The sequence below is a fragment of the Diabrotica virgifera genome, chromosome 6 (genome assembly GCF_917563875.1).
Source record: "Diabrotica virgifera virgifera chromosome 6, PGI_DIABVI_V3a".
Classification (NCBI taxonomy): domain Eukaryota; kingdom Metazoa; phylum Arthropoda; class Insecta; order Coleoptera; family Chrysomelidae; genus Diabrotica; species Diabrotica virgifera.
This window is the reverse complement of record NC_065448.1, coordinates 11269217-11297075: the sequence shown is the minus strand read 5'-3', so window position 1 is coordinate 11297075 and position 27859 is coordinate 11269217. Positions and strand designations below refer to the sequence as shown.

General features: G+C 31.4%; 1 protein-coding gene across 1 annotated transcript; it reads left to right on the top strand.

Moving 5' to 3' along the window:
- The first annotated feature begins 3792 nt into the window (after positions 1-3792).
- LOC114332362 (glucosidase 2 subunit beta) lies at positions 3793-25997 on the top strand. Its single transcript, XM_028282151.2, has 4 exons — positions 3793-4354; positions 8728-9036; positions 9533-9736; positions 21143-25997. Exons 1-4 carry the CDS (start codon positions 3874-3876, stop codon positions 21733-21735), a joined length of 1587 nt encoding a protein of 528 aa, XP_028137952.2. The 5' UTR covers positions 3793-3873; the 3' UTR covers positions 21736-25997.
- Positions 25998-27859: the final 1862 nt, after the last annotated feature.

The following is a 27859-nucleotide window of genomic DNA, read 5'->3' as shown; positions in this document are numbered from 1 at the left end:
GGTTTAACACAACCACTACAAATCTTTTCAGAGCAGCAGTGTGCAAAGTACAGATTGCCATGATGGTCGCCAACATCCGAAACGGATAGGCACTACAAGTACAAGAAGAAGATAAGTTTGGTGGAAAATATGTTACCTACCACTATATTCAAGAGAAACTGTCTGCAGTGGGCAGGATGTGTAGCCCGGACCCCGGAATCGAACATGAAAAAAAAATAGATTTAAACCAAAGCTGAAGTGGATAGACGGGGTAACGTAGGATGCTGAGAAGATCTGTGATGCTATAACTGTAAAATCCAAGCAAGGGAAAGAGAGAATGGCGCAGAAAGCTTATGAAGATCGAGACCTTCTAAGGGCTGTAGAGATGATGATAATGATGATGGTCGATAGTTTTCAAACAGATAAGTAAATAATCAAAACACTTAAGAAAATATTTCCCAATACAGAAAGTGTTACTTACCTTAAAACACACTCCACTAATGTCAATTTCATTCGCTTCTCGTAGTCTAAACCCGATGCATTTACACAAAATCGTTTAATTCCATATAACGATTAAAATTATTCAAACATTTGCTTTATTTATTAAAAACTACTGGTTTTAGTGTCCGTATAAACCACTTTCTACACTGCTATTCTTTGATCTTTCTTCATACTTTGATGAATTTATCTATTACTCTACCTACTTACTCACACACAAATGAAAATAATACAAATACAAATAATGCATAAAACAAAAACATTCAAAAAAGAGATACGTTCTTTTTCGGTAAGTGACTATGATTTGTTCATTTTAAATACATTTATTATTAAGAACTTTAGAAGTACAATTTTAAGAATTTTGTATTGTAGTATATTTAAACATCATAAGAATGTATTTTATTAAGTTTGTTATATTCGTATTGTATAGAAAAACAGGTAGGGCATTAACTTTTTTTACATTTTATTTTGTAAATTGTGGTAAATGATTTTAAAATGATACAAATACAAATCTCCTAATTAAGAAACATGATTACAGAAAGGAACCCTTTAGATTTTTGTATGTAGTATTTTTTGTTTAAGAGCACACAGTAGCAATCAAAGCAATAAACGCGGTCCAAGATTGCGAAAGTTCTGCGAACTTTCAAAAGTGAGGCAACAGTGCGTCGGTAATTCGACACAGACAGTGACTATTAAAAACAATAATTTTTATACACATAGGCTCGAAATGTTGCCAAGTCAGTGACGTTCGATGTCTTGTTATAAAAAAATCGATTTTTAGTAGTTCCAATGTGACACAAAATCTAGGCACGGGATAAAAAAGTTTATTTGAAGAAAGTGTATTTTTTGTCTTTCTTAATGGCGGTACAGGCTCCCTTTTTCAATATTTTATTTGAGTAATTTCCACATACTAACACATGTCTGAAATTGGGCTCTGTACCGCCATTCTTCAGTGCGTCCATAAAGTAACGCATAAATTCGTTATTTCGTAAACCGGCGACTTTAAGGAAAAATCCCGAAACAGGTCGATTTTTATTTTTAAATTACGGTTTTTTGGCATATATATCATGCTAGTGACGTCATCCATCTGGGCGTGATGACGTAATCGATGATTTTTTTAAATGGGAAGAGTAGCCATGTGATAGCTCATTTGAAAAGGTATTCAATTATTTATCCAATAATATAAACATTAACATAATTATTTTTATACAGGGTGTTCAAAAAACATTTTTTAAATTAAAATATGTGAGGCAAAAAGAAGAATACCTATATGTAATTTATTTTAATTCAAAATGCATTTTACTACTGTCAGTAAAGAGAAAAAAATTTTATTTGACAAATAAACATTGATTTTCGTTTAAACGAAATGTTCAAACTGCCAAAAGAGACAGGTGGATGGCAGCTTTAACATTGAATTTAAGCGAAAAACAATATTTATTTGTCAAATAAATATTTATTTCCTGTTTTCTGACAACAGTAAAACGTATTTTGAATTAAATAAATTACATACATTCTTCTTTTTGTCTCAATTATTTTAATTAAAAAAATGTTTTTTGAACACCTTGTATAAATAAATATGTTAATGTTTATATTAGTGAATAGAGAATTGAATACCCTTTCAAATGAGATATCACATGACCCCTATTCTCATTAAAAAAAACATCGATTACGTCATCATGCCCAGATGGATGACGTACGTCACTAGTATGATATATATGCCAAAAAATCGGAATTTAAAAATAAAAATCGACCGGTTTCGGGATTTTTTCTTAATATCGCCGGTTTACGAAATAATGAATTTATGCGTTACTTTATGGACGCACCGTTTATTATAATATGTATTACGAATATGTGTGAAAAATATCTGTGCTGGTGCTGATCAATCCGGTTGCCGCAGTCAGTCGATGTAGTACTATGGCGTATAAATACGGTTCGCGCAGTGTATCAATACAGTGTATTCAGGGCTGTATTTGCAATTTTGTAGAAGTAATTGTTAATTTGTTGCTGTTAGATTCTTGAAAATTAATCATTTGTCGACGTTACAGACTATACAGACCTTGTTCAACTGTTTGTAATTTCGTTTTTGAAGATTTTTCCGACTTTTATTAGGAGTGGCGAAACGGGATTTATGTTCTGCGATTTTCGGCCCTCATTTGCAATCATTTTGATGCTAAATGCTACATGCTACACACACAAAATCTTGAAAATGCAACCCAAAAATCTCAGATTATTTACTATTATTTTTATTATGATTATTTATCAAATTACCGGCCATAAACTGCTCTTGTACTTTTTTCAAAGTCAATAACAGGTTTAGCAGCAGCTGTAATTCACACAACTGAATTCTTAAACTAAAATGAAATAAGTTGATAAACACTATATCCACTATCCTACATAAATACGGCGAAGGGGAATCCTAAGATTTTACAAGTAAATCCTCCAGAGTGCGTGCCTGTATAAAAAGGTGCGGATTTGTACGGCTCCGCAGTAAAGTATAAAATTTTTAAATGTATTGTAAATTTTGATATAATATGCCTAACTCTCTTCTATAGGGCTTTTCATCGATTGTCATTTGTTTCGAGCTTCTGTCAAAGTTCGTATAATCCGTGTATAATATTAATATACACCAATTATACAACATATGACAGAAGCTCGAAACAAATGACTGTGAATGAAAAGCCCTATAGGCAACATACAATACGCAAACAATATCTGATTAATACGGTTGCCGCAGCGAATGCCGAAAAAAGTTACGCGTATTTATCCGGTTCCCGTTCGTTGTACATCATTTTACGTATATGACCGGTTCCCGCAATGAAAAGGTTAATAAATTCGATATCTATCACTTAAGTTATATAAAACCATTAACGTTTATGTGTAATGTTGGTTGTCTAAAGATAGATAAATATCCACGCTACAAAATTAAAAGAGTTGTGAATATTTAATTTGGTTTAAAATGTCTCTAATGCTGTATATTAATAGAATTTATTCAATAATAACGGAAGGATTTTATTATAAATTGTAAAATACCAAAACGATTACAATTTGCTTGCTCAAAAAGAATCGTGTGTGTTCTGTGTCAAAAAGTGACAGTCACAATCTCAAAAACGTCACAAATATCATAGATAAAATATGTTGAAAGAATTTAAATTATAATTAATTATATAACACCTGCACCTCTTAACACAATATTAATTCGGCTTTTTAAATTTTTTATTCTCCTTATCTCTAAATCTTCCTGAGTGTCTTTTTCTTATCAATAGAAAAGAAGAAACGAAAAAACTGACGTGTCCCAGTTTGACGTTTCACCTACCGCCTGTCAACCTTGTCGCATGCGCATTCGTCGTCTTAAACTTGTGAATTTGTGAAGTGCATTTGGAAACTGTACCGGTTAAAATGAGTTCAATTTTTTTCAAAAATACAACTTTTATGAACACTTTATTAGTTATAGTCGTATTTATCTGTGAAATACTGTCATCAGAAGTTCCTAGACCCAGAGGAGTGTCCCTATCCCGTGCCTCTTTGTACCCAGCAGACAAAGACTTCACCTGTTTCGATGGGAGCAAGACTATCCCATTTACGAGAGTAAATGACGATTATTGCGACTGTTTGGACGCCAGTGACGAGCCAGGAACATCGGCTTGTCCCCACGGGATATTCCATTGTACGAATGCGGGGCACAGACCCTTAAATTTGCCTTCGAATAGGGTCAACGATGGTATCTGTGATTGCTGTGATGGCACTGATGAGTATGCATCCGAAACGTCGTGTCAGAATAATTGTATTGAGCTGGGGCGAAGCGCCAGAGATGCTGCGGTTCGTAAGGCTGAATTGGTAAAGGCTGGCAAACAGATCAGGACCGAGATGAGTGAAAAGGGTGAGTTGTTTTAAATGTCAAACTGAGGCAATTTTTTTGGAATATGTTAATGTTTTTTTGAAGAACTTACACGTTTTATCAAATTTTTAGCATTGTAAATAAAAGTTTAAGCTCATCTTAGCTCTTATCTCTATTGTTTGATAAGGCTGATTTATCTAAATGATAAAACAATATGCAAAGTGTTATGAATTATGTTTGACCATTAACTTCTTCTTTATGTGACGTATCAGAATTATCGGACGTTGGTGATCACCATTGGGAAGGCTTAACGATCTTCTGCATGGACTAATTTTCCTGCATTTTATATCTGAGTCCATTTAGGCCTGGATCCCACGTACCAAAAAAATGTTTATTAATAGCAAGCTGATAATTTGTTAATAGCTTAATGGTGTCTAGTCAGACAAACATTGATGTACGGAAACACTGGAACAGGAGAAGTTTTAATTGTGGAACAGGTTACAGGTTTTGAACGTCAGACTACAAAAACGGCCCATATATTTTGTCGGACAGAACTTCCAATTGATTTGTTACCCTTTTATGAAACTCTCATGCAAAAATCAGACTGCTATTTATCACCAACATAATTCCTGTAATTTGAAATGTTCTACGTGTCGGACTTATTTAAACGCCCAATATATTTGTCAGACAAATTTTTTTTTTAAATACAGTTTAACCCCGCACTTGGCATTGAGGCTTGAATCCGAACGATACTGTCAAAATACTACTATTTTGTATTTTACTAGTAGTATTTTGACAACAAAACCCGATTTGGGCTTCGAAACGTTAATAAAATCATTTTTTTTTGGTAAAATTGTGGCTTATTTCCCATTAAAAGTAATTGACTGACAAGTGACAGTCAGTCCTTTACACACATTAAAGGTATCAGTGGATAGATCTTGTCATACCTCGATAAATTGCTTAATGTACCAATGTCACCAAGATTTGCTTAATGTCACCAGTTCATCTGATTTGAGGTTCGCCTCTATTTATTTATTTATTTATTCACGGGCAAGCCCTATTCAGATATAAATGTTACAGTGTTCTAAATTATATAACATTAATGTTAACCAATTATATAACATAAATTATCATAATATAACATAACAAAGTGGTTTGAGCAAAAATAATTCTATGAGTAGTACAGTTACAAAAAAAGAAAAAAAAAGAATAAGATAACATATAGGTCAGTACAATTACAAACAAAAGATATCACCTAAATCAATTCAGAAATGTTCCAAGGTGTAACGGTTTTGAGTTATCTAATACATACAGGTCATGTAACACTAATCACAATACAAAAGCTCTGGCCGAAAGTATTAAAAAGTTAGGGAAGAAATATGATTTTTAAAGCGGGAAACTGATATATTAAAATTTTCGAGGTTATTTAATGAGTTAGCTAATCAAAGAGTTCTAGGAATAAATGTGTTGTAAGAATAATTGAATCTATGAAAAGAGACATAAAAGGTTTGCACCTGCCTAGTCGAACGACTGGGGACAAATAGAAATATTTTGGAGAGAAGCTCGGGGCAATTACATAGCCCGTTGATAATTATGCATAAACTTATTAGGTCTCTTTGTTTTCTGCGTACCTCACGTACGATGCATACATACGATGCATAGTATACATGCATCTTAGTAGCAGTATATCTCAGAAAATTGTGTTGGACAGCCTCAAGTTTCAGTTTATGAGTAAAGTAATAGGGGGACCAAATTGTGGAACAGTAATCGAAATGAGATCTAACCAGGGAGATATAAAGGGATTTAATAGCTGAGATGTTTGTAAAGTCTCTGGTGGTTCTTTTTATAAAGCCAAGCATCTTCATAGACTTCTGTATTGTACTGGAAATGTGTGATTTATAGCTAAGGGCGTAGTCAAGGATCACACCTAGATCCCTAGTTTCAGAGGCAGAATGTAAGGTCAGATTATTTATACTATATTCGAAGATGATTGGATGATGAGTTCGATGGAAACGAACAATATGGCATTTGGATGCATTCAAACACATACCATTTTGCATACACCAGTTAATTGGTGAGAAGTCATAACTTAAATAATCGGAAATAATGCTCTCAAAAACTTTAGGAATAGCACTAAGAATAGAAATGGGACGATAGTTACCTATATCTGATTTTCGACCTGATTTATATATTGGAGTGACATAAGAGTTTTTCCAGTAGCCTGGAAATTCCCCTGTTAATAGAGACTTATTAAATATATAAAAAAGTGGGCACGATAGAATGAAGCTGAATGTTTTAAGGAAAGTATCACTCGGCAAAGTGATTCTAAAAAAGAACACACCTACCGCCTAAATATTTCGCGTTGGTATCATGTGACATCTCGGGCTATGACGCAGATGACATGCAACAGTAAGGAAATTAGATGGAGTATGTATACATTTTAAAATAAAAAAAGCATATTTTCTCTACTTTAAAATGGTGTATTGCAAAAAATTCTAGGACTATTTTTAAACAAGATATCCGTAGGATATCCAAGGGTATCCATAATTTGAGAAAAATTTAAAATTTTTAATTTTTTTCAATTAGAAGAATATAATAATGGCACATTATAGCATAATTTTTAATTCCAAATAACTTTTCTTAATAACACTTTTCGATATTTTGAAATAAAAAAGCTACTTTACTCTTGAGTGAAATTCATATTTTTTAACATACCTCGTACAATATTGATAAAATTTTATATCTGATGATTGCATCTTAGGTTTTAGACTATGCAGAGCCTTTTATAAAGAATAACTTTTTTTCATAAAGTTAATAATAAAAAAGTTTTCCATACGGTTTCAGCTTAGTGGGACCTATTGCATGTGTATGTGACATTTTGAAAAAGCATAATTTTGTTTAAAAATAGTTCTAGAAATGTTTACAATACACAGTTTTAACGTAAATAAAATAAGTTTTGTTTTTTATTACACAATGTACCTATATACCTAAATATACAAGAAAAAAGTTATAATGAGAAATTTAAAAATAATCATAAAATATATCATAAATCATTAAAAGTATACAACTTTGAAAAACCATATTTTGCTTAAAAATAGTCACACAACATTTTACGATAGACCATTTTACCAAGATAATTGACTTTTCTTTATATTAAATGTCACATTACATATACCTAAAGCTGCGTAAATACGAATAGCTATGATGATTGCCGACCTCCGCCGTGGAGATGGCACTTAAAGAAGAAGAAAGCTGCGTAGCAGCTTTAGCAGTCTCTAGCATCTCTTTAGAGCAGCGGTATCGAAAGTGCGAATTGCTGTGATGGTTGCCAACCTTCTTAGAGGAGATGGCACATGAAAAAGATGAAAGCTGCGTAGAAAAAAGTTACAGAACAATGTTTGCGAAGTAACAAGGAAAATGTCCCAAAATCGCTGTGACTGGCGAATTTTGAAAAATCATAATTTGGAAATTATAAATAATAGGGACTTATACCAAACGTCACTTTAAAGAAAAAAGATGGAAGTTTTTTTCTGTGAAGCAATGCCTATACCTATATCACCATTGAAAAATTTTTTGGGACAAAAAACAAAATTGCTATCTTTTGTGTTTTTTTCTTGCTGTTCTTTTCAATAAATTTTTGTAAAAAAAAATATTTTTAACTTTAAAATGTGATATTTCTATAGTAAATTTAACCTGAAACAATTTTCCTGTAGACATGTTTGCACCAAATGTGCATAGAACTCACCCTAATTCGTCTTGTGCCTAGGGACTAATTCACCCTTTTCTCAAAAACGCACCCCTTTAAATGGTAGCACTCCGCGGTTTTTTCATACTGAGAGGTCCATTGACTATACGAAACAATAAAACACCGTTAATGTTGTAGTTCCTTTCTAAAATACATAATCAATAGCCTACTATTATAGATTTGGTATTGATGATTCTTCTCATCTCAATGCAATCAATAAAGGAACTGTCTTACTTATGTCAAGATATTCATGTCACCATTATCAAAAGAGTTGAAGAGAGAACTGTGACCAAATTTTGAACATAGTTTTCTCAGTAACAAATTTTCATGAGAAATTGTGACATTATTTTTTTCAACTTATTTTAAAGTTTACCTACCATTTCTTAATCATTGATTCTGATAGAGTACAATCATAATAATTTTAGTAGTCACAGGAGTATTTTTCCCACCAAAACTCAAAATTTCCCACAAAATTTCGACACAAATCTCAGATTTGTCCATTGTTTTGAAAACTGTCAAAATAGCTTCACTTAAACTATTATACCTTGTAAAAAATGCTTCAAGTAAGCCAAATTTTAATAGGTCACTGATAAACAATACTTTAAAAATATAATATGTTAAAAATACTGTTTTTACTTATAGTCTCATTCCCATGTTTCTTTTTGTTTAGGTATTCAGTTGAAACAGGAAAAGCAAGCCAAACTCACAGAACTGCAGAAGAACAAAGAAGAAGCAGAAAAACTGAAGTTAGAGAAGGAAGCTTTGAAAAAAGAAATCGAAGAACTAGAAAGCACAGCATTGGAATACTACAGAAAATTGGAAGACGAAGAAAAACAGAAGAGGGAAGAAGAAGAAGCTCAAGCTCAAAAAGGCGAGGCCATCGAGTATTTCAATAAATATGATGCAAATCAAGATGGATGGTTAGAAGTGGTTGAAGTGAAATCTAGGATAGCTTTCGACAGAGATAATAATGGCGAAGGTAAGAATAAGAGTCTTTTTTATTTTTGCAATATACGATGAGTAAGTAAATTAGAAAGATACTAACACAAAGTTATCTATTGATATCCAATCAACTATTTTTGTTAGATAAACATTGTCCAATCAACAATAAATTGAACCAGTCGTTTTAGAAACCCAACATGTCCCAAAAAATTAATTTTCGTTTTTTTTTGCATTTTTACTAACCTTAGATGTAAAGTCACATGTTTCAAGAGAAACCCGACCCTATTTAACATTCTAAATCAACCTAGAGACTTGAAGAAGTTTTCTGAATCAAGAGAAACTCGACAACTCCACTAAGTTTTTTGTACTTTCCCACAACTCTTTTGTGAACATGTCAGGTTTCTCAAATGACTGATTCAATTGTTAGATAAACAATTTCATCTAATAATTTTTTTATTAGATGCTCATTTTGTTTTATTTTCTCACTTATATTATTGTCTGACTACTTTTACAAATTAACAATATTTTTGCAGTTACTGACGAGGAAGCCAAATTTTACTTAAATATGCAAGAATCTGTGGACTTAGAAACCTTCATAAACAAATGTTGGAAGAATCTAAGACCTTTTGTAATGCTAGAAACCGGTCGGTTAAAGGAACATGACAAAGAAGAAGAAAAAAGTGAAGCCGAAGACATGCAAGAGAGCGATGAACATGAAACTGATGAGGATAATGAAGGTGAGCAATAAACTTTTTTTTCTTCTGAATTTTAGTAGTTTTATGTTTTATAAAGATTTATGATTTGTTCATCCTTTCTTTTTCTTTACGCTGTGGAAGATAATAATTTACAATTTCTAATTCTTTACACACTTACAAAAATTCTATTTCTTTTCCTGTCAATTGTTTGCTACAACTTGTTGATAAAATCAATGAAAAACAGCTTCATTTAACCCTTTGCGGACAGACACAGACTTTTTTTTGTTTATATCATGATACTATAAATAACAAGATAGGATCTTCCCGTAGCGCAAATACGTCCGAGTTCGCGCATCGCATGACGTAACTGGAGACCAGAATTTGAATTCTTGTTGTTAGCTTATAGTGCAGGCTATATCGTCGCCCCCGTTAGGTAACATATTCCGATTCGATTTTGTTGCACAAACTCACTTAAAAAGAGTTCCTTATAACAAATACATATAGTGCCGGGATGCCGCGGTCGGAAAATTTTTTAAACAATTTTTTAATCAAATTCAAAAAATTAATTTTTTTCAATTCGTTCAATTTTTTTTTAGATTCTTTTGGTCATTATAAAAGGTCTCTTGCAATTTTTCTCTAAAATTGACTATTGTTGAGTTAAACTCGATTTCAAATTTGAAAAACGCGAAAATGGCTATTTTCAAGGCTTAATAACTCGGTTAAAAATTATTATGAAAGTCAAAAAGTGACTGAATCAAAGTTGAAAGCCCCCCCCCCCTACAGGATACTGAAGAAATTTTGTCATTATTTTATTACTGAGCTGTTATTTTTAATTGTTAACCATGAGCGCTAAGTGAGACGGCCGTCAATGTGAGTGCAAGTGAGATGCACCATTAGACGGCCGGAATGGTGCATCTCTTTCGCACTCACTATTGACGGCCGCCTGTATGCAGTTAGCGCTCATTCTTAATAATTAAAAATAACAGCTTAGTAATAAAATAATGACAAAAATTTCTGCAGGATCTTGTAGGGTGCACTTTAAACTTTGATTTGGTCACTTTCTAACTTTCATAGTAATAATTTTTAACTGAGTTATTAAGCCTTGGAAATGGCGATTTTCGCGTTTTTCAAATATTAAATCGCGTATAACTCGACAACAATAAATTTTAGAGACAAATCATAGAGAAGACCTTTTTTGCTTATAAAAATATATAAATCTAAAAAAAATTGAACGAATTGAAAAAATTAATTTCTCGAATTTGATTTAAAAAATTGTTTAAACAATTTTCTGACCGCGGCACCCTGTGGATTTGTTATAGGGAACTCTTTTTTAGTGAGTTTGTGCAAAAAAATCGAATTGGAATAATTTACCTAACGGTGGCGACCATACAGCCTAGACTATACAACCGCGAGCAATTCAAACCATTTATATTAGATGGTGAATAATTTGTTTTTAGGACATATTAGGACATATTATTTTAAACCTCAAACGTGGTCTGTAATAGATAAGGAAGTTAATTTAAAGACCGATACTGATGAAATATTGGAGACATGGCGAAACTACTGTGGCGAGCTATATAAAAATAACGAGGTATCGGCAGAAAATCAGTGGCCTTCTGACTACCCTAGAGAACCTACTGTCTTACTCGCTGAAGTCAAAGATGCAATTAAATCATTAAAGAGAAATAAATCCCCAGGCATTGATTCAATACCATGTGAAATACTACAGTTACTAGGTGACAAAGGATTACATATAATCCATTCTATCTGTGTCGCTGTTTGGAATTCAGGAAAATGGCCATCTGATTGGTGTACCTCAATTTATATCCCACTACACAAAAAAGGAACTACTACCAGATGTGAAAACTACCGCACACTGTCACTAATAACACATGCTAGTAAAATCTTGTTGCATATCATCAAAAACAGATTAAAAACCTATCTACATTACCGAATACCTCAGGAACAAGCGGGGTTTGTAAAGGGTAAAGGTACAAGGGAACAAATCCTGAACCTGAGACAATTCATTGAAAAGTCTAGAGAATTTCAAGTACCTATGATTATATGCTTCGTTGACTACCAAAAGGCATTTGATTGTGTAAGCTGGATAAATCTGTGGTCAATTTTAATAGAAATGGGCGCACCAATGCATCTGGTGACACTTATTAAAAATCTGTACCAGTCTAATATAGCGACAGTACGACTAGATCAGAAGTTCTCAAACCAATTCAAGACCGAGAGAGGTGTTAGACAAGGATGCGTGTTGTCACCTGACTTATTTAACATTTATGGTGAACATGTCATGAGGATGGTTTTAGAAGGATGGGCCGGTGGAGTAACAGTAGCTGGTAGAAAAATCTCCAATTTAAGATTTGCTGATGACACTACACTTATAGCAGCAAATGAGCAAGAAATGTTTGATCTTCTGTTAAGAGTTGAGTACGAAAGCAATAAAGTTGGTCTGAAAATCAATAAAGCTAAGACAAATATAATGGTGGTCGACAGATTTGACACTATTCAACTGACTAACATATTACAGGAATACCAGATAGTAAACACCTTTGTCTATCTCGGGTCTAGTATAACTAACTGTGAAGCAGAAGTTCGGAGACGTATTGGTATGGCAAAAATGCGATGAGTCGCCTAACTAAACTTTGGAAAGACAGATCTCTCTCTCAAAATATCAAGATGAGACTGGTGAATGCCCTTGTATTCTCAATATTTCTATACGGAGCAGAGACTTGGACTCTTCGCGCATGCGAGCGCCAAAAATTGATGTCTTTGAGATGTGGTGCTGGAGAAGAATGCTGCGCATACCTTGGACAGCTCATAGGACAAACGTTTCCATTCTAAACCAACTCAATATTAAAAAAAGGGTGTCCACAATATGCCTGCAACGAATTCTGCATTTCTTTGGTCACGTGGTTCGCAGAGGTGACGACAGTTTGGAGAGATTAATTGTTTCTGGAAACGTTCCGGGGAGAAGATCAAGAGGACGATCACCAACTAGATGGTCTGACCAAATAAAGCATTCAGCAGGAAACTCATTCTGCGAAGCTCTTAGAGCAGCTGAAGATAGAGACCAATGGAGAAACATTGTTAGGAATATTGGAAGAAATCACGATCCTCAGTAATGGGGAAACGACAGGAAAGAGAGAGAGGGCAAAAAATATACAAAATAAAGGTTTTTTATATTAAAATTTTGTAATTATTATAAAAAAGGTGGTACCAAAACCACTAGGCCACAAACAAAAAAAAAATATTTAGCGTGAAATGGAATGAAACAATTTTTTTTAGCGTCAGATCCATCCGATGGGATATCTCTTCGGTTCCACCCTGGAGCCACTAGGCCACAAAGGGTTAATAATACACCAGTCCACAACTTTGTGATCATATTGAGCAGAATAACGAATTATGTTTAGAATTATTGCCTTATCAGTCCTATAAAACACTAGGTGCTTTTTTAAACCTATCTAAGGCTTTCGATAGCCTAGATCATGTTCTTTTATCACAAAAATTAGATCGTTATGGAATACAGGGACTGACATTGAACTAAATAAAATCATTTCTTACTGGTAGGCCACAAAAAGTTTGTCTCGAGAAACAGGAATGTAAGGTTTACTCTGAACCGATTAACTTAAAGTTACGCATTGCACAGGAGAGTGTTTTGGGGCCTTTTTTCTTTTTGCGCTTTTTCAATTATCTGCAAAACGCAGTAGTTCAAACCTTGTAAATTTCGCTGATGAGTCAATAGTTCAGAGAAATATGGAAAAAAATATCAAGTTGGTGACACATCCCCCTCCAGGCCGAAACCAAATTTTTTGAGTAGTATGGACATTTATAATAATAAATAAAAATATATTTGATAAGGGGTAGAGACCCCGAAACACGGTGTCAGAGGATGGCAAGAGACTCGAATTGAATCAAAACGAAAACGATTATTTTCTTTTCTTATTTATAATAATAATAACATATGTTTCCTGCAGCCGATTTTAATGATATACATAGTTATAAACAAATGAAGATAAAAAACGGTAAATTTTCGTTTTTTTCGTCTATTGCCAAAAAGTTAAGCATTTTATACAAATTTGAGAGTAAGAAACTCATAAATTGTATAAAAAAAACTTCAATATGGCGTTCGCTGAATATGTCTATCCTTATTGGTTGTTTAGAATATTGCAAAATAAATCATAAATTTTGAGTTTTTATAAATATTCATAACTTATGTAAAAATTAACTTAGAACCTTCTTATTACACGGAATGCGGAGACTTCTGGTGCTTAAATCATACCCTAAATTTCAAAGCAATTGGTCAAATAGTTTAAAAGTTATTTAATTTGTTTATCCCAAATTAATCTTTTTTGCAACACTATAAGTCAGAAAATGATGAAGTTACAGTAATACTTTGGATAGTTTATGAAAGAAGAAGATTTACACTATTAATTTATTAAAAAAAATGACAAAAAATAATTCCAAATATTGCAAAATTATTTTGCAAGAACATGTGAATTAAACAAAGGGGGAGGGGGCTAACTTCGTCCCTAATTGTCCTAGGACAATTGTTTTTCTTTCTAAATGTGTATAAAAATTCAGTCTTTCTAAATATGAAAAAATAATTTTTCTACGGGTAACGGTTAAAAAGTTATTCCAATTGTTTATAAGTAAGCAAAAAATCGACATGTTTTTGCAAAATAATTTTACCCTGTTTAAAATTACTTTTTGTCATTTTTTTTTAATTAAGTTAATAATATAATTGTTCTTCTTTCATAAACTGTCCCAAGTGTAACTGTAATTTCATAATTTTTTGACTTATAGTGTTGCAAAAAAAAATAATTTGGGATAAACAAATTAAATAAGTTTTAAACTATTTGACCAATTGCTTTGAAATTTAAAATATAATTTAAACACAAGAAGTCTCAGCATTCCTTATAATAAGAAGGTTCTAACTTAATTTTTACATAAGTTATGAACATTTATAAAATCTCAAAATTTATGACTTATTTTGCAATTTTCTGAGCAACAAATAAGGATAGACATATTTAGCGAACGTCATATTGAAGCTTTTTATATGATTTATGAGTTTCTTATTCTCAAATTTGTTTAGAATGCTTCACTTTTTAGTAATATACGAAAAAGCGAAAATTTACCGTTTTTTGATCTTTATTTGTTTATAACTATATGTATATCATCAAAATCGGCTGCAGGAAACATATAGGTTATTAACATAGAAGTCCATAGTACTCAAAAAATTTGGTTTCGACCTGGAGGGGGATGTGTCACGAGAAAAATCTTATTTCTCTGGACTACAAATTTACTGTTCTGGGAAAAACATTAGAAACACTCCTCACAGTAGCAGAGCAAACTCTAAGCCAAGGGTGAACAGTGGTGAAGTTCAGTCAGTCATGACCACGTTTCCCGGATACAGTCAATTTTTTGTCACAAACACAGAACCTGTTAGATTTACCAGATTGACCAGAACCTAAATTGGAGGGAACAAATACAGAATGTGACAAAAAACTGAATAGAATCTGCTACTAATTAAGATTATTAAAGAGGTCAAGGAGTTTTAAGTACTTTCAGTATATTATGCGAACTTTTATTCTGTTATGTAATATATGGACTAATATTCTGGGGTGCTGTGGTAGATAGCCCATTTGTCTTTATAGTAAAAAAAGGACTGTCCGGCTGTTCTTAGGATTAAAGGGGGAGAATCATGTAGATGCTGATTCAAATCACTCAATATACTCACTTTCTCAACTATTTATACATTTGAATGTATTATGTTATTCTTTAAAAATTTTGCTTTGTTTTATCACCTTCCAAATCATGAATACAAGAAGCCTTAATTTGAATTTCCCACTTCATAGAGAAGTCTTCAACAGAGAGAAGGCCTTATAGTATATATTAAATATACAAAGATTTTTATATTTATCTATATTCAACATAATAGTACAAAAGCGTTATTTTTGGATTAAATTTTTATAGAAAGTAACTGAAAATGTTGCATTATGCATAATTTTTATGGAAAATAAACTTAGATTTTTAACCTTGAAATCATACAATTTAGTTAAATTTACGTTACAAACAACGTTAAAATTACAGTTCTGTTGATAAAATTTCAATAAAAATGTATTATCAATTATTATTAACGAGCATGGAAAATACTTTTTCATTATACAAAGTCATAAAATTGCTAAAAAATGACAGACAATATACACTTTAATCAAATTTACGGGACTCCATTACTACAGGGTTAATATCCTATTCAATATATTTTTTTTCATATTTTATGCATGTTTTTTCATGTGTTATGCAAATAGTAATTTTACCACGAGATACATTTTTTTAATCCCCTGTACTCACCTAGACAAATTTAAAAAATCTTTTAAAATTAGCAAAAAATATGGATATAAAGAGGTTCCTGAATAAAACCTGTTCCTAGACCCTTTTAAAGATTTTTTTATTTAGTTTGATGGTATTCAAAGAGAGAAAAAACTTTGGGAAAAATAAAGACAGTCGAATATATGGTACATCAAAAAACGCGAATTTTGAAGAAAAAAATTGTGGAGCAACCTTTAAAAAATTTTTTTAAGAGCTCAAACTTGCAGAATCTTATTTTTTCATCACTAGAAAGTGCAAAAATGATTGATCAAAAGAAAAAATGTGGATTTATTTTGAAACACTTTTATATGCATGTACCTATACAGGGTGATTGATTAGCTGGGTAAAGCTCAATAAATCCGCTATAGTAATAGCAATAAAAGTTAATAACAAAAATTGTAGCCAACTTTGAGCTTCACATTACAAAATTAGTTAGAATGCTACAGGGTGTTCGATAACACAGTGGCAGACCAAACTTATGTTTTTTTTTAAATGAAACACCCTATATTTTATTTTATATTCGAAATCCTGCATACTTCTCCATCACAAAAATATAAAGGTTTGTTATGTTATACAGGGTATTTACAAAGTTATAACCAATTTTATATGAAAATCATAACAAGTTCAACTCCCTGTATTAATAAAAATAAGCACAATAGCAATGGTTTTTTATTGACATATTTTTTTATTTATTGTCAAAATTTTCAAAAATTATTGACATTGCTAATTTTCTTTACATCAAATATAGAGTGAGTCAAAACGTAAGTACATTATTTTCTCAGTAATTTTAAATGGAACACCCTGTATTTTATATCACTTTTGAAAAGTACCATTACCGTACTTTAATTTTTATATAACATTCCCTATATCCAAATTTATCAGTTTTCGAGATATTTTCATTTTTCAGAGGAAATTCTTTTTGGTGTCTAAATTTTTTAAAATTGTAAGTAAGCCATAACCTAATTGACAATTGACGATTACAGATTATCCATCCGGTAATCAATGTAACATAGTAGCAAATAAAGAAAGAAAAATAATTTATTAGTAATAAATTAAAAAAAAACACACACACAAACACGAAATACAACAGGTTGTGAAGACAATTAATAACCCGATCAGGGAAAGCAAAATGTTACGAAAACCTCCAAAAAAATAAAGGAAGGATGAAAATTTGGGAATAGGTAGTTGAAATTGTCTATTATTATACAGGGTGTCCCGAAAAGAATGGTCATAAATTATACCACACATTCTGGAGTCAAAAATAGTTCGATTGAACCTAACTTACCTTAGTACAAATGTGCTCCTAAAAAAAGTTACAGCCCTTTGAAGTTACAAAATGAAAATTGATTTTTTTTAATATATCGAAAACTATTAAAGATTTTTTTATTGAAAATGGACATGTATCATTCTTATAGCAGGATCATATTAAAACAAAATTATAGTTAGATTTGTCCACCCCATAAAAATTTTATGGGGGTTTTGATCCCTTAAATCCCCCCAAACTTTTGTGTACGTTCCAATTAATTCATTATTGTGGTAGAATTAGTTAAACACAACGTTTTTAAAACTTTTTTGCCTCTTAGTATTTTTTCGATAATTGAGTTTTTATCGAGATGCGGCTTCTTTTTTAATATATTTACATAAACATTTTATGGGAGTTTTGTTCCTTTAAACCCCCCGAATATTTGTGTACGTTCCAATTTAACTATTATTGTGGTACCATTAGTTAAACACAGTGTTTTTAAAACTTTTTTGCCTCTTAGTCTTTTTTTGATGTCACCTTTTATCGAGATGTGGCTTATTTTTCAAAATATACCTAAAAATGTAAATTATAAATACATTTTCAGATTATTAACAGGTCTCTATAATCGTACTTAACCATGTACAAATATGTGGTAGATTCGATAACTATTCAAAATATCTCGAGAAACACTGGCTTATCGAAAAAGTCCCAAGAGGCAAAAATGTTTTAAAAACAGCGTGTTTAACTAATGGTGCCACACTAATAATTAAATTGGAACGTACACAAAAGTTTGGGGGGTTTAAGGGAACAAAACCCTCATAAAATTTTTATGGGGTACACAAATTTCACTTTAATTTTTATTTAAGATGCTGTTGCTATAAGAATGTCACTTGTCCATTTTCAATGAAAAATCTCTAAGAGTTTTCGATATATGAAAAAAATTTGATTTTCATTTTGTAACTTCAAAGGGCTGTAACTTTTTTGTGTGCACTATTGTATATAGGTAAGTGAGGTTCAATCAACCTATTTTTAACCCCAGAATATGTGTTATAATTTATGACCAATCTTTTCGGGACACCCTGTATAAGAAAAAGTTTACAATTCTACATCCCCTCCATTTTACAAAAATTGAAAAATACGGGGTGAAAAATTTTTTCTCGGAGGTGAAAAAATATACGTTCAAAATAAGTCCGGAATTGCTTAAAATTACTAATTCTAAGTAACTTTTGTTCTATAGTTTTTTTACTAAGTCTATACTTTTAGAGTTATTTGCGAGTAAATGTGTTCATTTTTAACAAAAAAAAAACATGTTTTTGGACGGTTTTTCGGAGATAACTCAAAAAGTAAGTATTTTAGCGAAAAATATATTCTTAGTAAATATATAGCTTATAAAAAATTGAAAAAAATGGTGTATACGTGAGGTCTGCAGACCCAGTAAAAGGAGAGTTCCAGCTAATGAAATGTAGATTCTTCTTCGTCAAATTCCAAATCGAATATTTCAATGTGAAATAACCAAAAAACGGAGCACTTTTCGGGGAAAATTAATTACAACTTTTTTAAAGTGTTTAAAAAAGGTTTATTTTTGTTTTTAAAAAAAACTTCTAACATTAAAAGTAAGTTAGTTACGCTCAAAATACGCTCCCTTTTATTTTTTGGTAAAAAAATGGCGAAAATCTCCCCTTTTAGCTTCTAAAATAAAATTAATCGTTACCGCTTTACAAGTTACTTTACTTATATATTGTTTATATTATCTATAAGTTTCATTGGTTCAAAGAGCTCAGTTTTGAAAAAAATTGGGTTTAAAATAAAACGTTTTTTTTTAATTTTGAAAAAAATCGTAATTGTTTATGGAATTAACTTAAAAACAATTAGGAATACCAAAAATCTCAAAGAGTAATAAAATGTACGTTTTGCTTTTCTGAATATTTTTTATTTTTTGTTTTCTTGTTAGACAAAAATTGGTTATGCTATGGCTGATCAAAATTTGCCTAAACTCGTGATTAGTTACTCGTTCAAGCCATTTTAACTACAGCTTTTTCAAAACGAAGCACTTTGAACCGATGAAACTTACAGATCATATAAATAATACATAGACAAAGTAATGTGTGAAGTGGTAATGTTAAAATGTATATGTGATGCTAACTAGGGGGTGATTTTCGTGATTTTTTTACCAAAAAATAAAAGGGACCAACAATATTTTGAGCGTAATTCACTTACTTTTAATATTACAAGTTAAAAAAAAATAAACCTTTTTTTAAACACTTTAAAAAAGTTAAAATGAATTTTCCCCTAAAAGTGCTCCGTTTTTGGGTTATTTCACATTGAAATATTCGATTTGGAATTTGACGAAGAAGAACCTACTTTTCATTAGCTGCAACTCTGCTTCTATTGGGGCTACAGACCTCATGTATACACCATTTTTTTTTTCAATTTTATATGGGTTATATTTTTGCTAAGAATATTTTTTTCGCTAAAATACTTACTTTTTGAGTTATCTCCGAAAATCCGTCCAAAAACATGTTTTATTTTGTTAAACATGAACATATTCACTCGCAAATAACTCGAAAAGTATTGACTTAGTGAAAAAACTCTATAGAAGAAAAGTTATTTAGAATTAGTCATTTTATCAAATTCCGGTCTTATTTTGAATGTATTTTTTTCATCTCCAATGGGGGGTATTCCCCTCCATTTTTGTAAAATGGAGGCGATGTAGAATTGTAAACTTTTTCTTATATAATAATAGACACTTTCAACTACCTATTCCCAAATTTTCATCCTTCTTTTATTTTTTTTGGGGTCAGATTGTTCTTTGATCGGGCTATAAACGCTACTTCTCTATGTAAATGTAACAATGTAACAAATAAAGAACAAAAAATACTTTATCAGTAATACATTTTGCAAAAACACATGTTTGAAAAAATTGAAGCTACTTTTAATAAAATATTTTTAATATTTAATTACATAAGGTGTTCAAAATTACATCCTAACACATTTTTGCACGCCTAAAAACGATCATTGAATGAGCTACTTACACTCCGAAGCATTTGTAAATTAATACAACCAAATTCTATTTTTCATCTCATCCCTTGTTGTTGGTGCTATTTTATGATTGTCATTGTTAAGGTAACCCCAAAAAAACCAGTCCAGTTTATTAAATTCTGGTGATCTGGGTGGCCACGCTACTGGTCCATTGAAAAATGAAAATATCTCGAAAACTAATAAATTTAGATATAGGGAATGTTATCTAAAAAGTATGGTAATGGTACTTTTCAATAGTGATATAAAATACAGGGTGTTCCATTTAAAATTACTGAGAAAATAATGTACTTGCATTTTGACTCACCCTGTATTGATATAAAAAAAATTAGCAATACCAATCATTTTTAAAATTTTGACAATACACAAAAAAATATGGCATCAATAAACCATTGCTGTTGTGCGTATTCTTATTTATGCGGGTAGTCGAACTTATGATTTTCATATAAAATTGGTAATAACTTTGTAAATACCCTGTATAACATAACAAACCTTTATATTTTTGTGATGGAGAAGTTGACAGGATTTCGAATATAAAATAAACTTATAGGGTGTTCCATTTAAAAAACATAAGTTTGATCTGCCACTGTGTTATCGAACACCCTGTAACATGCTAACTAATTTTGTAATGTGAAGCTCAAAGTTGGCTACAATTTTTGTTATTAACTTTTATCGCTATCTATTACTATAGCGGATCTATTGAGCTTTACCCCACTAACCAATCACCTTTGTATGTTGTAGTGATTTTTATAACATCTTCTCAATAATAATAATAAATATAATTTCAGACCACGATTATGAAGATGAGGAAGAACAAGAGCACCAAGAACCGGAGCCACCAACAACCACCGCAGCCCCACCAGCCATCAAGTACGACGATGAGACCCAACAACTCGTAGACCGAGCAACAGCCGCGCGCAATGAATACCACGAAGCCAACAGAGCCGTCGGCGATATCGAACGGGAAATAACCAGAATAGAAGAATATTTGGAAAAAGATTTCGGCGCCGAAGAAGAGTTCGCAGCGCTAGAAGGCCAGTGCTTCGATTACGAAGACCACGAATACATCTACAAGTTGTGCCCGTTCGACAAAACGACCCAACAGCCAAAATCGGGGGCGTCAGACGTACGGCTAGGCACCTGGGGCCATTGGTCCGGCGCAGAGCCCAACAAGTACGAGCAAATGACCTACGACAAGGGTCAGACGTGCTGGAACGGTCCTCAAAGATCCACCGTAGTCAAAGTGTCTTGCAGCGGTGAAAATAAAGTTATTAGTGTTTCGGAACCTAATAGATGTGAGTACTTCTTCGAATTCAACACTCCGGCCGCATGTTACGAAGCCCCTCCATCAGACAACGAAGACTTGCATGACGAATTGTGAGACTTAGTGAAATTTTTATACGATAGGGCCAAGTCTTTTGTTGGTATTTTGTTTATTCCTGATATTTTATTGTGATCATAATACGTAAACAGTTCTTCTGTAATGATTTTCACTTTTCTAAGCGTATTTATGGCGTTGGGAATATAACACGGCTCATCTTTTCGGAAATTTATTAATGCTGTGAATGTTCATTCATCTACGATTAAATTTTTGCCACAACATACTGGTTTCTATGATAGAAACTAAAATATGACATATCATTTGGCCCCTTTTCTCTTAATTATTGGTCAAAGTTCCTCTAGCCGTTATAGTTTTTGAGTCAATGCCTTTTTTCTAGTTTTCTCACAACCAAAAGTATAAAGTTTAAATTTTCTACACACTTTATAACCTAACAATTATAGGGCGTTCCAACATGCTGTCAAAATTAAATCAATATGGCAGCTGGGAGGCAAACAGAAATGTTATTCTGTTAGTTCTTAATGTGTTTTAGATAACGTTTCGTTGTAATTTTGTTTTGTACAAGGAATAATTTAACATTTGCACTGGAAGGACTAATTTTAAAAGATAATGCCTCATTTCTGTTGTGTATGGAAGTGTGGAATGTGAAGTAACCGTGATAAAAGTCAGTTTTGTCGATTACCATCAATGCTACATTTTAAGCATAAAACTGAACTAAATAAGTTATCATCTAAGAGACAAAAACAATGGTTAAATGCTATAAAATTTCCTATAAAAATGCTAAATAACTATGTCCATATTACTTACGCTTGGAAAACTGTCTCTACTGTAGGTTAACTCGGACTCCTTGGGGGAAAATGAATCTATATTATTTATTTTGCCAATCTTTTGCTTGTACCTACTTACTAGCAAAATCTGTATTGTCTACCAACAACTTTCGAAAATATTCACTCATACGTATTTATTTACTGGTTAAAATTAATAAAATTGTGCAAGTATTTCTACAACTAAAAACTACACAAAATCAACAACAAAGTGTTCGGAAAATAGAAACACAAACTATTAAAGGTAAAAAACTTAAAAAACACAATGTGGTACAAATGTAAATAAATACTATGTTTATCCCCCAGCAGTGTCATAAATAGCCTAATAAAATAAAAAAAATCAAAATGTAATTCCGTACAGGTTGGAATAAATTTTATATCAAAGTTTAGGAGAATACAAAAGATATTTTCAAGAAAGTATCCAAATTATATGAGGGGATCATTGTTTAAATAATTAAAAAGGTGTCATTTTTGCAAAATATTTACTTTTTTAACTGCTGAGGTAATTTACATTTTAATGAAGATCTTTAGGATTTTTTCTACAAAACTGAAGGATAAATCTTTTATCTAAGACTTACTTAATTAAATTTGACCCCCTATTTATTTAAATAATTATGTATAAAATTTAAAAATCAAATTTGCAAAAAAATATTTTTTACCTCTTAAATAAGAACTATAAATTATTTTATTTAATAGGAGAAGTTGCGCTACGTTAAAAGTATGAAGCAAAAAAAATTGGTTAAAAAATATTTAATAATTTATGAGATATTTAATTTGTTTATCAAATGTTACTATATTTTCAACTGCAAAAACGCGATTGTTACCAAAAGAATATATAAACCTGTTTAAAATCTCGTTACTTTTATTTTTATATATGTTTTCGATAAATGTATTGATAAATTCAAATTTCAATTTAACTCCCCTAAAATGACATTTGAAAATTGTTCTAATTTGTTTATAATTTGTTTTTTTAATAACGTCGCGGGGATTAAATATTTTAAAATGCCGTTTCGATAATCGGGTTCCTGGGAATTTTTCACTAATTAACATTTTTTTTAAATTTTTTTCCTTATAGTAAAAGATATAGTTTTGCTTATAAAGGGGGATTCATTAAGAATGTTCAATCTCTGAGTTGTTGATTCTAGACCTCAAAATATTAAGATTTAACCAAAATCACTTAAATAAAATATGGCTCCTTATTGAGTTACAGGGTGTTTTATTTAAAAATTTAAAAAATATATTTTTGCTCAGTATTTTAAAACTATTCGACGTATCCTTTTCATACTTGGTAGAAAGTGTAAGTACTATACACCCTATGAAATTATGTTAAATACAAGTTTCCGGCTATTACCAGAGGCGTACGACAGGGGCAGTATATGGTTGACCCTTCCCAAATTCTACGGCACTGTATAATACTCTTAATACACTACATATACTCTTTATGTAAACACCATCCTCTTTACTCGTAGCGATAAAGTCATTAGTTTTCGAGATATTTGAAGTTAAACATGTAACGGCATAGTTATTTAGTTATTTTGATTAATATACTGTGCCGCTTAATTTTTAGTTTCAAATATCTCGAAAACTAATGACTTTATCGTTATGAATAAATAATATACTCTTCAGTTTTAACGATAAAATCATTAGCTTTCGAGATATTTGAAATTAAAAATTAAGCGGCACAAAACATTAATCAAAATAACTGTGCCGTTACATGTTTAACTTCAAATATCTCAAAAACTAATGACTTTTTCGTTACGAGTGAAGAGTAAGTTATCTACATAAAGAGTATTGGAGTATTTAAAAATTGCGCTAAAACGATAATTTCGCCAGTGACGTAGAATTTGGGAAGGGTGAACCATTTGCTTTCCCCTGTCGTACGCCTCTGGTAATAGCCGGAAACCTGTATTTAACATAATTTCATAGGGTGTATAGTACAAACACTTTCTACCAAGTATGAAAAGGATACGTCGGATAGTTTTAAAATACTGAGCAAAAATAATTTAAATAAAACACCCTGTAACTCAATATGAGCCATATTGTATTTAAGTGATTTTGGTTAAATCTTAATATTTTGAGGTCTAGAATCGACAACTCAGAGATTTGACATTCTTAATGAATCCCCCTCTATAAGCAAAACTATATCTTTTACTATAAGGAAAAAAAAAGAAGAAAAAACGACAAAAAAAATTTGTCAATTAGTGAAAAATTCCCAGGAACCTGATTATTGGAACAGCATTTCAAAATGTTTAATCCCAGCGACGTTATTAAAAGAACAAATTAGAACAATTTTCAAATGTCATTTTAGAGGGAGTTAAATTGAAATTTGAATTTATCAATACATTTATCGAAAACATACATAAAAATAAAAGTAACGAGATTTTAATCAGGTTTATATTATTTTGGTAACAACCGCGTTTTTGCAATTGAAAATATAGTAACATTTGATAAACAAATTAAATATCTCGTAAATTATAAAATATTTTTTAACCATTTTTTTTGCTTAATACTGGTAACATAGCGCAACTTCCCCTATTAAATAAAATAATTTATAGTGCTTATTTAATAGGCAAAAAATATTTTTTTGCAAATTTGATTTTTAAAATTTATACATAATTATTTAAATAAATAGGGGGTCAAATTTAATTTAGTAAGTCTTAGGGGAAATATTTGTCTTTCAGCTTTGTAGAAAACAAATCCCTAAAAACCTTCATTAAAATGTACATTACCTCAGCAGTTAAAAAAGTAAATATTTTGCAAAAATGACCCCTTTTTAATTATTTAAACAATGATCCCCTTATGTGATTTGGATACTTTCTTGAAAATATCTTTTGTACTCACCGAAACTTTGATATAAAATTTGTTCCAACCTGTATGAATTTACATTTTGATTTACATGTAGTGTAGTCTTATTTTACTAGACTATAAATAAATTCAATGTTTGTCTCCCAGCAGTGTCATAAACGCCAAAGTCTTGAAATGTCCCATTACCCAACCTAAAATGGTTTAATGTGCTCTTGATCAAAAATAAGAAGACTCGATCGGACTTTTTGTTTTATTTGCTAATTTAAAAATTTCCTTAACTTTTTCTGCTACAATACCAAAATTGTGTATGTTGTGCTATCTATTTTAAGATCTTTATAATTTCGTCCATTTTTATTCGATAGAGAACTAGATAATGTTTTTTGAGAGTATTTTCAAGATGAATTATTATTATTTATTTATAGTTAATTTACAAAGTATTATACAAACAATTGTTCTCTGGCGAAGATCAACTTAAGCTGTGTTATATTTCCAAATTTTTCGTCTCCATTGAAGTCTCCATCAGAGGATGGAAAATATACATTAATTTAGATTTTGATTTGGTAGGAGATTCACAGTTTATTTCCAGGTTTTATAAGACTTATATTTATTAAAGATACAGTAGGTAAATTTGTTAAAAAGGTGTAAAATATCATTAAATAAAACGACTGTTTTTAATTTCCTTTTTTATTACTTCCTATCTTTATCCTATCCGATCTCTCTATATCGTTCTCTTTATTGTGTTTACTTTGTCTTAATTTTTATCTATTCCCTTTAATCTATCTCTTGAAATTATTGTGATGTTTGATTTTGGTGGTTTTAAGCCATCAATTTTTATAATTATTGCCTTTAAACTTCTTCAGATCAATTTTGGATGTTCTAATCCCCTAACTTTGGTTATTTCCTTTAATACATCTCTTTATATCGTTCCCAGATACTGTATTAAGTTCTTAAATTTGATGTATTTCCTTTAATTTATCTACGTATTTCTTTTAATTTTTCTCTTTAAATCGCTCTCGGGCCAATTTTAGTTTTCTATGAGTAGGAGTTGCAGGCCTACGTTCTCTCCGATGAGACTCCAACAAGAGTCGAAAATCGTCGATTCAGAGGGCTGGACTGCGCTCCGTATTCTAATTGAAAAATAAGATTGTTTTGCCTTCGCATTGCAACGGAATAAAAATGAAATTTTTATTTTATTTTTATATTGGTCGTTACTTTATTTTTCTGTTGGAATTTACCAGCTGAACAGACGGGGTCGTGAATTATAAGTTTTAGAATTCTCTCTTGTCTTCTTCGCTTCAGCATCCATCTGGCTTGCAAATTTTAGAAGCCTTGGAGGTGTTACCAAGAAAATGGACCAATAAATTTTCAATTTAAAAATCTTTTAGTAATATCTATTTTAATAATTTTAAATATTATTAATATTGCTATTAGGATTGAAAACTACTTCATCAATTTTAGTTGTTTAAGAGCCCCCGCAGACTGCAGACTTTTTATCGGCCGATAGTTTGGTCGGGTTGGGCTGTTAGTGCGTAAACCGAGCCAACTAAACAGTCTGGTTGGTGAAGGGGGCGCAGACTAGCAACTGTCGGCCAACTATTCTCGAACGATTTAGTACTAAAGTTCGTATTTGACTATTCAAGTGAGTAGTCGCACGATGCAAAAATTATCCATGAATGTTATTATCGCTCTCATACAATGGATGAGGAAAACCAAGAAGAGATTCCGAAAAGTTTTTCGCCTTTTATCATAGCCAGCTTCAATGAACTTCCTCCTATTGGAGGTTGGCTATCATTACAGCTATCCGTACCTTATTGGCGGCAGCTCTGAAAAGATCTACTGAGCTGCAACTATACCACTCTCTTAAGTTTCTTAGCCAGGAAATTCGTCTTCTACCTATGGATCTTTTTCCCTTAATTTTGCCCTGCATTATGAGCCTTAATAGGGGTCATCCATAAACTACGTCGTTGAGAAGAGGGAGGGGGGCTTGCTTATTACGACGGAGTACGACAGGGGGAGGGGGGGTATGAGTGCCCATTCGACGTCGTTTAATATATTGGTATATTTGTCGCTATTGTGTCTAAAAAATATTTTTTTGCTGGCTTCTACCAGCATTAAAGTCTCAGATATCCATATAAAAACGTATAGTTTTTGATATGAAATTGAAAATAAAACGTTTACGAATAAATATACCTTTGTTGAAATTAAAAAGAATAATTCTATTATAGATACTTTTATCGCATACTTTTCATTTCGTTTTTCGTTTCAGTCACTGCGTTAAAATAATATTAGGTAACACTTTTGTACAGGACAACAAACAATAAGACATTGTTCTTTGGGTTTAAACAATCGCTTCTATATACAGAACAACGTCTGGAACCAAAAAAATATTAAATTGTTAGTTCATTTATGTGCTGCATACTGTGTGAAACAAAAGTTCTGAAAGAACGAATATAAATAAAATATTGTTTTCTATTTAGTTAGTAAGTCGTATACTTTAGAAGAAATGGCATCGAAATCAAAACAAAATAAATATAAAG

Bases quoted from the DNA above. Each gene is read 5' to 3' on its own strand.
- LOC114332362 (XM_028282151.2), top strand. From the start codon at position 3,874: ATGAGTTCAATTTTTTTCAAAAATACAACTTTTATGAACACTTTATTA. The intron at 4,355-8,727 runs GTGAGTTGTTTT...CTTTTTGTTTAG, and splicing joins GACCGAGATGAGTGAAAAGG to GTATTCAGTTGAAACAGGAA. The intron at 9,737-21,142 runs GTGAGCAATAAA...ATATAATTTCAG, and splicing joins AACTGATGAGGATAATGAAG to ACCACGATTATGAAGATGAG.